Source organism: Tamandua tetradactyla, chromosome 14 (assembly GCF_023851605.1).
Source record: "Tamandua tetradactyla isolate mTamTet1 chromosome 14, mTamTet1.pri, whole genome shotgun sequence".
Taxonomy (NCBI): Eukaryota; Metazoa; Chordata; class Mammalia; order Pilosa; family Myrmecophagidae; genus Tamandua; species Tamandua tetradactyla.
Window position 1 is genome coordinate 54,022,164 of NC_135340.1, and position 12,812 is coordinate 54,034,975.

Sequence of the window (12,812 nt, forward strand, 5' to 3'; positions counted from 1 at the left end):
CTTCCTTCACCCTCACCTCAGCCAATGGCCTAATCTGCTCTTCACATCAAATCTATAAATTCGTCTACATTTGCACCCATCTTATCTCAGGTTATGATAGAGGAAGTGTCATTTTCCTCTCCAAGGCCAGTCCTACCACCTTCTCAAAGACTCTAATACGTCCATTTCCTATTCTACCTCCTATTATCCTCTCTACCTTTGATTATCCCCATCCATATACAAACATACCTAATATCTTCTCCGTTAGGAAAAAAAAGTCCTCTCATGTACTTCGTTAGCTGCTTCTTCCATTACTGTGCTTCACTTTGCAGACAGATTTAGAAACTAAGACACAGTGGGTTAAGTAATTGCCCTAGATAAAAGCACTTGAGTAGTGGACGGAAACCAGACTTCAGAGCCTATGTTCTTAAAACCTTAATAAGGGTTGAACCTATAACTGGCTTGTTACCTGTTGTATCCTTATCACCTAAGTCAGTGCTTGGCACTTAGTAAGAACTTACTAAAGAATTGAATGGGTGGAAATGATAGGATAGATGTCCTAATACATACCTTATCATAAATGAATGATATAAAGGAAGCAGCATAACTGTTTAAGGAAAAAAAAGGGTTACTTCTTCCTACAGTAATCATGGAATAAGGTCATCATGGAAAGAAGAGATTGACCAGACTCCTGAATAAAGCTATATTTGGGGAATGGTATAGATAGACATGCACAGGGTGAGAAGCATAATATAAGAGGAAAAGACAATAATTAAACCCATTTACATGGCTCAGGTTTTGTGTAGAAAATTTGTAGGAGTTAGACTCTAAAAAGATACATCAAGATCCAATTTTTGAAGATCTTTCCTATAAAGAAATTTCTACTTGATTCTGTAAAGGTGGAGATCTTTTAATGTTTTTCAGTAAGAGTGTGACATGAGCAATGCCTTTAGAAATTTCTAGTAGCAACCTGTTAATAGATTGGAAGGAAAGGCAAAAGCTGAGAATATATTAAATGTATGATTAATACAGGAATTAACTGGTCAGGACTAAACTAGAATAGTGACACTAGAAAGGGATATATGTAAAAGTCAGGTCTTAGTGACTGACAATATAGATATATACCTCAGCCCAACGATGTATTGATTTTTTTTTCTTCTAACAATATATTAATTTGATAAGCATTAAAAAGGATTTTGGAAGGCGAGTCAATTTTTATGGAAAGATCGGTTCAAGTTTAGGGATGGTGGGTTTGAGGTGACAAGGAGGAAACCGCAAGAAAATTTCTAGCAATATTTAGAGATGAAAATAAGATTTATATAGAGAGAGATATAACTACAGAATCTCTGGAAATGAAAGATCTGGAGAGTGGGAGTAAGATACAGAAGAAAAAGATAACTTTTCTCTATTCTTCAGCTTTAAGTAATGTTTTGGAGAATCCATTTCCTATTTTGAGTGGTTCCTGGCATTCCTTAGCTTTAAGGGTATAGTGCCATGAGTGTCTGGCTCACAAAAAAGTTCTTTGGAATTTCTCCCACGCCCATGTGCCAACTTTTATTTATCTTCTGAAGCTACCTATAGCTATGCCTAAGAGTTACTTCTGTAGGACCTCTTTTGTTGCTCAGCCGTGGCCTCTCTCCTTCTAAGCCCAACTCTGCAAGTGGAATCATTGCCCTCCCCCCGTGTGGTACATGACATCCAGGGGTGAATGTCTCCCTGATGACATGGGAGATGACGCCCAGGGATGAATCTGGCCCTGGTGATGTGGAATCAGTGATGCCATCCTGGCCAAAAGGGGGAAAAGAAGTATAACAAATAAGATATCAGTAGCTGAGAGAGTTCAAGCAGAATTGAAAGGCTACTCTGGAGGCCATTCCTACGCAAGCTTCAGTTAGACATTGCTACCTATCATAGTTTGCCAAACCCCAACCAAATCATTCCTGCCAACCTTAAAGAACATCTAGGGCATTATATTCGATTCTACAAAGGTTCCATGCACTAGGGTTACTTTCCAGAGGCCTGAAACCTCCAGATGGTTCCCTAGAGCAGATGGCTCCTAGAATGCAGAGGGGCCAACCTTTCCAGAGCATCAACTAGTTCTGTCCCCCAATCGCATATTATTGACAGCCTCTTCCAACGTGAAAAAGTTACTATTTAGAAAAATACCCCTAAAGATTAGGAAAAAGATCAGAGATGATGGTGGAGTTATACAGAGAAGGTAGGGTTTAACAAATGAGTATGATTGCTGAATCATTACATTGATATTTCTTTTAGTTTCCAATGTCTTAGAGCAGTTAGTAGTAAAAACCTATGATTGTGTGACTGTGTGACTGTGAAAACCTTGTGTCTGATGCTCCTTTTATCTACCTTGTCAACAGATGAGAGGAACATATGGAATAAAAATAAATAATAGGGGGAACAAATGTTAAAATAGATTTAGTTTGAAATGCTAGTGATCAGTGAAAGGGATCAGTAAGGGATATGGCCTGTAAAATTTTTTTTTTCTGTTTGTTGTATTTTTCTGTTGTCTTTTTATTTCTTTTTCTGAATTGATGCTAATGTTCTGGGAAATGATCATGATGATGAATATGCAACTATGTGATGATATTGTGAATTGCTGAGTGTATGTGTTGGGAATGTTTGTTTCTTGTAATTTTTTTAAATTAATAAATAATAAAAACTAAAAAAAAAAACAAAACCTGTAATTGTGGAATTGTGACCCATGCCAAACTGAAATCTGTTCTACAACAAATTGTTGTGTACTTTGAAATTTATTGCTTTTTTGTATATATGTTAATTTTCACAAAAAAGAAAAAAGTCCATTGTGATAATAAATGCACAGCTGTTGGAAAAAACAACAACCCTAAACCCACCATCAATGAATTTGGCTACTTTTCTCTCTTTTTTTTCTTTCTTTGCTCTTTGTATATCACTTTCTCTTTAAACAGCAAGTACAGTATGCATGTGTTTTCTAGGAAAGCTGATTGAAGAACAGTAATTCAGAGCATAAGACAGAAGGGACTCTTATTGAATATGAATATTTTGTTCCAAAAAATCAAATGGAAACAATATGGTATGTGTTAAAGTGAAGATATTTACAAGATCTGTCTTAGTGACACTCAGGCCTCTTGTGCCAACTCTCATCCCTTCCTTATGATAATGGCTTTGTCTCCTTTAGTAAGGCCAACTAAATCACAGAAAGGGGGTGAGGTAGGGAAAGAGGGGACTGAAATGATACCTACCTATTCACCAAGGATGTTGTTTTATGTGGTCACCTCAGAATAGCAGAGAATTGCCCATAGATCTAAGTTAATGTAAGAATTTTGAATATAAAAAAAGCACATCTTTTTCAGAATGGAGAGCAGCACAAGTCCTCCAAAAGAAACAGAGGTATAGGCAGTCTGATGTATATTTTCAAGCTGATGGCTAGATAGGGCTTTTTCTTCCTTAAAAATAGACGTTTGCTATTAGATAAAATGCGACATTCCATTGTTAGATTTCATTATGACTTGTTCAGTTGCTTTAACTTAAATTGTGTTTAAAACTTGAAACAGGCATGCTTTGTTTTTTAATAAAAGTATAAGTTATACAGATGATATTTTAAAAAGATGCTGTGTATCTTCCTGTTCTTATTTAGCAGTCTTGGATTGGTAATGATGGCAGTGAATTTCTGAGAAATGATAGCATATGTTTTGTCACCTTAATATATTCAAAAGAAATATTTTCACAACTTGTTTCTTGTGATTATTTCTCACCTATTTTTGCTATAGGAAGTTTTTTCTTTGGGAGCAGATGTGCTCTCAAAAAGATGCTCTCATAAAGATATGTTTAAAGAATAATCTGAGGCTTTATTATAATTTTAGGTATTTTGAGAAAATGGCATTATTTTAATCTAGATAGAGTATAATCACTTCTGTCATGGATACAACTTACTAATGGGATTCAAGAGTAACTGAAATGAAATTTTTTTTTTTGAATATAACAACAAACAAATAACTTATGATCATTCCATTCTACATATATAATCAGTAATTCACAATATCATCACATAGTTGCATATTCATCATCATGATCATTTCTTAGAACATTTGCATCAATTCAGAAAAAGAAATAAAAAGACAACAGAGAAAAATTCATACATACCTTACCCCTCCCTTTCATTGATCACTAGCATTTCAATCTAAAATTATTTTAACATTTGTTCTCCCTATTATTTATTTATTTATTATTTTAAAAAAATTAACTAACACAACATTTAGAAATCATTCCATCTACACCTATTATTTATTTTTATTCCATATGTTTTACTCCTCTGTTGATAAGGTAGATTAAAGGAGCATCAGACACAAGGTTTTCATAATCACACATCACATTGTAAAAGCTGTGTCATTATACAGTCATCTTCAAGAGACATAACTACTGGAACACAACTCTACATTTTTAGACAGTTCCCTCCAGCCTCTCTATTACATCTCGACTAACAAGGTGATATCTATTTAGTGCAAAAGAATAACCTCCAGGATAACCTCTTAACTCTGTTTGGAATCTCTCAGCCATTGACACTTTATTTTGTCACTTTTCACTCTTCCCCCTTTTGGTCAAGAAGGTTTTCTCAATCCCTCGATGCTGAGTCCTAGCTCATTCTAGGATTTCTGTCCCACATTGCCAGGAAGGTTCACACCCCTGGGAGTCATGTCTCACGTAGACAGGGGGAGGATGGTGAGTTTGCTTGTTGTATTGGCTGGAGAGAGAGGTCACATCTGAGCAACAAAAGAGGTTCTCTTGGGGGTGACTCTTAGGCCTAATTTTACGTAGCTTGACCTATCCTTTGTGGGGTTAAGTTTCGTATGAACAAACCCCAAGATTGAGGGCTCAGCCTATTGCTTTGACTGACCACTCTGCTTGTGAGAATATCAAGAATTCAACTTGGGCAAGTTGAATTTTCCCCCTCTGAAATGAAATTTGATAGGGGCAGCTTCCTAGTATCTTTCCATCCTAGTGTGAGTTTTTATCCTCTTAACAAAATAACAGCGGTTTTTAAGGCTGAATTATAAATTTAGATGTCAAATATAAATTGTTTTATTTTCCCTTTCTACAATAAGTTATGAACTATCCTTCATAATTTATTCTGAATATAAATAGCCTTTTGTCAAGAAGTGTTTATTAGATCAGTGTCTGCTATGCTACAGTTAAAGATGATCGATGGTGTAAAAAATATGGATTTTGTTAAGATCCTATATCCTGTACAGGATCCACATATGGTAATGCGTGTCTGCAGAGACTAATGTAATGAGACTGATTTTCTCAAGTTACTCAGGAAAATGTGTCTTCTTATTTTTTCATGTTACAGATATGTCCTTCATCAGTTACCACTTTGGTCTTGAGGTGGTGGTCAATGCCATTTCTTTTTTTTTCAATTTATTTATTAATTAAAAAGAATTTAACAAATGAACTAAAACATCAACATATATAATCAGTAGTTCACAATATCATCACTTAGTTGCATATTCATCATTTCTTAGAACATTTGCATCAATTCAGAAAAAGAAATAAAAAGACAAGAGAAAAAGAAATAAAACAAAAACAGAAAAAAAAAGATTATACATACATCCCCCTTACCCCTCACTTTCATTAGCATTTCATACTAAATTTATTTTAACATTTGTTCCCCCTATTATTTATTTCCATTCCATATGTTCTATTAGTTTGTTGACAAGGTAGACAAAAGGAGCATCAGGCACAAGGTTTTCACAATCACACAGTTACGTTGTGAAAGCTATATCATTATTCAGTAACCTCAAGAAACATGGCTACTGGAACACAGCTCTACATTTTCAGGCAGTTCCCTCTAGCCTCTCCGTTACATCTTGAATAACAAGGTGATATCTACTTAATGCATAAGAATAACCTCCAGAATAACCTCTCGACTCTGGAATGTCTCAGCCATTGCCACTTTTTCTCATTTCACTCTTCCGCCTTTTGGTCGAGAAGGTTTTCTCAATCCCTTGATGCTGAGTCTCAGCTCATTCTAGGGTTTTTCTCAATCCGTTGATGCTGAGTCTCAGGCTCATTCTAGGATTTCTGTCCCACGTTGCCAGGAAGGTCCACACCCCTGGAAGTCATGTCCCACGTAGACAGGGGGAGGGTGGTCAGATTACTTGTTGTGTTGGCTGGAGAGAGAGGCCACATCTGAGCAACAAAAGAGACTCTCTTAGGCCTAAATTTTAAGTAGACTTGACGTATCCTTTGTGGGGTTAAGTTTCATATGAACGAACCCCAAGACTGGGGCAATGCCATTTCTTGATAGCACAGTGGTTTGGTTCTTCACAAATAGAAGTTTATTAGGCATCAGTAGGCCACATCTTGATAGTCTCCTGTTAGTCTCATCATTGTCCTTTTTCACTTTTCCTTTTAAACATGTTTCTTTCCTTGATTTCTTTATTGATCTTGTCTTCTTTGCAGACAAAAATGTCACCATATGTCTTGTGAGAAATAATCCAAATTAGATTTCCAATATCAAGTTGTTCTGAGCCATTATATAATTCTGTATAATTCTGAGGAGGAAAGAGTTGGGAAGGTGGCATAGGAGAACTTTAAACTAAAAGTGGAGGTATTCAAAAAATTAGTGGTATTAAGCTTTGTAAGTTATAGCTATTGCCTGCACTGCTTTAGAAAATTGATAGCTAAAGGGAGATAGAGCTGTTACAAATGCCCCCTTGACATGGGTCATTTGATATGTGTAACCTTTATAAACAGAAATGTTTTCTCCATTTTGTTTTAACAAGAGTTCGTGTGGACTAAATATTTAGAGTATAGTACACAATATGCAGTTGTCTTGCCAACTCATCATATCATGGTGATACTATAGAATTTAACAAGCAGAATCCTAGCTTGGGAATGTTTACTAAGTTGTCAGATAATGCCTGTTGACAATAAACTGAAGCAAAATTCTCAAGTAAACATATCCTCCCTGTAAAAATCACTGAACAGTCACAGGTGGCTGAACAACTATAGTTCTTTGATATTGTTTTCAGAGAGAAATAATGCTAATTCATTAATAATAGATGTTATTATACTTTGCCAGCCTAAGACCTGGAAGCAAAGCTTAGAGAGTGATGTTAGATTGCCAAAATCTAAACATTTATATGCTTACATTGTTCAGATTTTCTCAGCTTTATGAAATGAAACTCCATTATGTGTTGGATCTCTTTCTAATAATGAAGCTGTGTAGTTAAGCTGTAATCATTAGTAGCTTATGATCATAGTATAAGAGTAATTTTTTATTTTTTAAATACCAAAAAACACAAAGCAAATGCAGACATTCCTTTTTTGATCATTCCGTTCTACATGTATAATCAGTAATTCACAATATCATCACATAGTTGCATATTCATCATCATAATCATCTCTTGGAACATTTGCATCTATTCAGAAAAAGAAATAAAACGAAAACAGAAAAAAAATGTATACATACCATTCCCCTTACCCCTCCCTTTCTTTGATCACTAGCATTTCAATCTAAATTTATTTTAACACTTGTTCCCCCTATTATTTATTTATTATTATTTTTTTTAAATGCAACTTAGTCTATTTGAAAACAGTAAGCAAGATAAAGATGGAATTATCTATGTGAATGAACTTTTTTTTTTATTAACGGAAAGAAAAAAAAAGAAATTAACACAACATTTAGAAATCATACCATTCTACATATGCACTCAGTAATTCTTAACATCATCACATAGATGTATGATCATCGTTTCTTAGTACATTTGCATCAGTTTAGAGGAACTAGCAACACAACAGAAAAAGATATAAAATGTTAATATAGAGAAAAGAAATAAAAGTAGTAATAATAGTAAAACAAACAAACAAACAAAAAACAAAAAAACAAAAAAAACCCTATAGCTCAGATGCAGCTTCATTCAGTGTTTTAACATAATTAATTTACAATTAGGTATTATTGTGCTGTCCATTTTTGAGTTTTTGTATCTAGTCCTGTTGCACAGTCTGTATCCCTTCAGCTTCAATTACCCATTGTCTTACCCTGTTTCTAACTCCTGCTGGACTCTGTTACCAATGACATATTTCAAGTTTATTCTCGAATGTCCGTTCACATCAGTGAGACCATACAGTATTTGTCCTTTAGTTTTTGGCTGGACTATTATTTATTTTTATTTCATATGTTCTACTCGTCTGTTGACAAGGTAGATAAAAGGAGCATTAGACACAAGGTTTTCACAATCACACAGTCACCTTGTGAAAGCTATATCATTATGCAGTCATCATCAAGAAACATGGCTACTGGAACACAGCTCTACATTTTTAGGCAGTTCCCTCCAGCGTCTCTATTACATCTTGAATAACAAGATGATATCTCTTAATGCGTAAGAATGACCTCCAGGATAACCTCTCGACTCTGTTTGGAATCTCTCAGTCATTGACACTTTATTTTGTTTCGTTTCGCTCTTCCCCCTTTTGGTCGAGAAAGTTTTCTCAATCCCTTGATGCTAAGTCTCAGCTCATTCTAGGATTTCTGTCCAACGTTGCCAGGAAAGTCTGCACCCTGGGAGTCATGTCCCACGTAGATGGGGAGGATGGTGAGTTTGCTTGTTGTGTTGGCTGGAGAGAGAGGCCACATCTAAGCAACAAAAGAGGTTCTCTTGGACGTGACTCTTAGGCCTACTTTTAAGTAGGCTTGACCTATCCTGTGTGGGTTAAATTTCATATGAACAAACCCCAAGACTGGGGGCTCAACCTGTAACTTTGGTTGTCCACACTGCTTGTGAGAATATCAAGAATTCAACTTGCGGAAGTTGAATTTCTCCCCGTTCTCACCATTGCAAATACTTTTCCACTCACTGATCAAATCACTCTGGGATTTATCAGGGCATCACTGTGGACAGAGCAACAAAATCTCATGTCCTACTCAAGGTTCCAAGTACTTATGGTGTTCAATCAAGCTATCTACATAAGTTTTATTAGGAAATGCACTAGTCAGAATATAAATTTTGTACGAAATAAACATGTTTTGCTTTAGTCTCACACATAAGTTGAAATTTTAAAATATTAATTACCATCTATTTTCAGCACCCTGCAGTAATGACATTCAGTATTAGAGTACTTTTTAAATCCTGAGAAGACAATTTAGCAGAAGTTCAATCTTAAATATACAGGCTGTTTGACAGAATATTTGTCTTACAGGAAGTTTCATACAAGGATTGATGTATTAAAAATTTATACTTCACTGTGATTAAAATGATGAAATTAGAAACAACTGGCCTCACTATAAAATAGGGGGAAGAACAATTATAATACAAAGCAGCTATTATAAAAACAGCCTTGGTAACATTCCAGCCTAAGACTTAAGATAGTTGCAGTGACACTGGGAGCACAAGATGATGAAGGAAAAATAGACAGAGAAGAGAGCATGTAGTGATCCTCCTGAATCTGCCTCAGGCTCCTGCTGGCCCAACCGTGCCCTGAACTCAGTCTGTTCCTCTGTTGTCAATCTCCTCACCTATACCCAGCCACTTTTCGCCTCCCTTTTCTTGCTAGCATTGAGGATAACAGAGGGTGGGAGAGAAAGGGGGACCTAGATCATCTTATTTTCCAGGAGCATGACCCCCAGGGTATAAGGATTTCCCCCTCCCCAGCAAACAGAGGCAGCTTCTGCTTTCTGGCTCCTTAGCCAATGGTTCCAAACTTTTCTTTAACCAAGATCCCCTGTTGTTGTATATATGTCCTTTGCTCTTTCTGTGGCTTGCGTGATTTTAAAGATTTTATCTCCCAGCCTGCAAAATTATCATTTTTCTCTTTCCAAAGAGTAGTGAGTATACACTAAAATCAGCACCCCCAAAATGGAAGAACTGGTGAGTCTTCGTGTGCTTTCTGTGTATCAGGTACTGTACTAAATACTTAATATGAAATATTTCATTTAAACATCAGTGCAATCCCATAAGGTAGGATTAATCTACATTTTTGAGAAAAGGAAACTGAGAAGTTAGTATTCTCAAGATCACGTAACAAGTGGCCAAACCACATATATAAAAAATATTTGTGTGCAAATCCATAGAAAATTATGTAGGTTTACTTCTAAGAGGTAGGGAGGTGAAGAGAAGCTTTTAATTTTTACTCTATGTATTTCTATAGAGTTGTTTGAATTTTTAATACAAGTATATGATATTGTTGTAACTTTGAAAAAAATGTCTAGAGACAGAAAAGAAAGAAAATTTGGTGTGAAATGTTCTAAAGAATTTTCCTCAGTATTTAAAGGTAAATTTTGATTCCAAAGTAATTTCTAGAGTAGAACTGCCCATTAGCATCATTCACTTAAAATTTGTAGTAGAATTCAAGTGTCTGGCATTGGATGGATAGCCTAAAGCAGAGATTTCCCTGAGTGGCTCATGAGATAATTTTTATTGAGCTCCAATTTCCTTCCTTTCCTTTCCTTTTTCTGTTTTCCTTTTTATACTTTTTGTTTTCCCTTTTTCTCCCTCTATTTTATAACATCTAATATGTACTACTGTAGCCAACATTTTTTTTTCTTCTCTTGCTTACACTTTAAACTTGCTAGGAATGCTCCAGGCACACTGCCAAGCCTTGATAGTGACCCTAAGGAAAGAACTCTGCTCAGTTAAAATGAAGTTTTCATCTGGACATGCTAAAGTTAATTAGGTACTGGATCAGGTTTTCATATTGATTAAACCTAAGGCAGATGTTCTTCCAAATGTTTATACTGTTGAGAACATTCATCAGTTTTGTGTTGGCATGTAGTTTTAGAATTTTAATCCCCTCCTTTGGACAATATTTCCAACCAGTTCAACTCTGGGAAGACTCTAGAATCAGGGGATTCCAGAAACTTATCTTTTCCTACTAGCTTTAATTCTATCAAAAGGAACGCGTCCTCCATACTTGCGATTGTCATTTTAGGGTGTTTTTCCCTTTGTCTTATAGAGGAGTGGGGGGAATTGTATACCTGCTATGGGGAACTTGTCAGCTGTGTCAGAAATAAAATATCATTTCCATTGTTCTTTTTATTCTCTCTAGCTTCCCATTGATCGGGGTGGAGGTGAAGGAAAGGCCATGTACATTGACACTGAGGGTACCTTTAGGCCAGAACGACTGCTAGCAGTGGCTGAGAGGTATGTTATTGGACTAGATGGATGAGAAATGTAGCTGTATCTCTCACTGTAATGCTTGCCAATGTTAGTTTGGCTGAAGAATTTCTTCATGTATTCCACATCTGTTCTTCCCATACTTGTATGTCTGGTTCAAAAGAACGACCTTCTTAAAGGAGAAACGACTTAAATTTGCACTAGTCAAAATATAAATTTTGTACCAAATAAAAAAAATCTCTGTTATTATTGTTGAATTATCTATTTCTCCCCTCAGTTCTCTTAGTTATTGCATTTATTTGGGGGCTCTACCATTTTGTATATAATTGTTTTATCTTACTGATGAAAAAATATCTCTTTCAGTAATTTTTTTTTGTCAACATTAGTATGGTCATTCCAGCTGTCTCATGACTATATTTGCATGGGACATCTTTTTTCTGTGATTTTACTTATATCTATTTGTGTCTTTGAATTCAATGTGTTTTTTAGAAGACAGCATATAGCTAGATTTTATCTTTTATCCAGTCTGAGAACAACTCATAAATTCTTGAGATTTTGTTAGTTTGTCCAGAGTGATGCCCTGATAAATCCCAGAGTGATTTGAACAGTAAATAAAAAAGTATTTACAAAGTCCACTTCGGGGAATGGTGAGAAAGGGGGAAAATTCAACTTCCTGAAATTCACTTCTTGGTATTCTCACAAGTGGTGCGGACAGCCAAAGCTATAGGTTGAGCCCTCAATCTTGGGGTTTGTTCATATGAAACTTAACCCTTCAAAGGATAGGTCAAGCCTACTTAAAAGTAGGCCTAAGAGTCACCCCCAAGAGAACCTCTTTTGTTGCTCAGATGTGGCCTCTCTCTCTCCAGCCAACACAACAAGCAAACTCACTGCCCTCACCCTGTCTACGTGGCATATGACTCCCAGGGGTGTGGACCTTCCTGGCAATGTGGGACAAAAATCCTAGAATGAGCTGAGACTCAGCATCAAGGGATTGAGAAAACTTTCTTGACCAAAAGGGGGAAGAGCGAAATGAAACAAAATAAAGTGTCAATGACTGAGAGATTCCCAACAGAGTCAAGAGGTTATCCTGGAGGTCATTCTTGCACATTAAGAGATATCATCTTGTTATTCAAGATGTAATGGAGAGGCTAGGGGGAACTGCCTGAAAATGTAGAGCTGTGTTCAGTAGCCCTGTTTCTTGAAAATTATTGTCTAATGATATAGTTTTTACATTGTGAGTATGTGATTATGAAAACCTTGTGTCTGATGCTCCTTTTATTTACCTTATCAACCAACGAATAAAACATATGGAATAAAGATGAATAGTAGGGGGAACAAATGTTAAAATAAATTTAGATTGAAATACTAGTGATCAACGAAAGGGAGTGGTAAGGGGTATGGTATGTATGAATTTTTTTCTGTTGTCTTTTTATTTCTTTTTCTGAATTGATGCAAATGTTCTAAGAAATTATCATGATGATGAATATGCAACTGTGTGATATTGTGAATTAGTGATTATATATGTAGAACGGAATGATCAAAAGTTAAGAATATTTGTGTTATGTTTTTTTAAAAATTAATTTAAAAAATAGAGATTTTTGTATCTCACTATCAATAATGGATTGAAGTCAGCAACCGTAAGAATCAAATATCTAATAGTGAATTAACCAAGGATGAAAGGACTTGTACGTGGAAAACTACAAAACATTGCTGAAAGAA

General features: G+C 35.6%; 1 protein-coding gene across 3 annotated transcripts in view; it reads left to right on the plus strand.

Moving 5' to 3' along the window:
- RAD51 (RAD51 recombinase) overlaps positions 1–12,812 on the plus strand; it is a 60,653-nt gene that overhangs the window by 41,292 nt on the left and 6,549 nt on the right. For all 3 annotated transcript variants that reach the window (XM_077127469.1, XM_077127468.1, XM_077127470.1), the window contains exon 6: positions 11,026–11,120. In XM_077127469.1, coding sequence (XP_076983584.1) covers positions 11,026–11,120 — 95 coding nt within the window. The remainder of the gene's footprint in view (positions 1–11,025; positions 11,121–12,812) is intronic.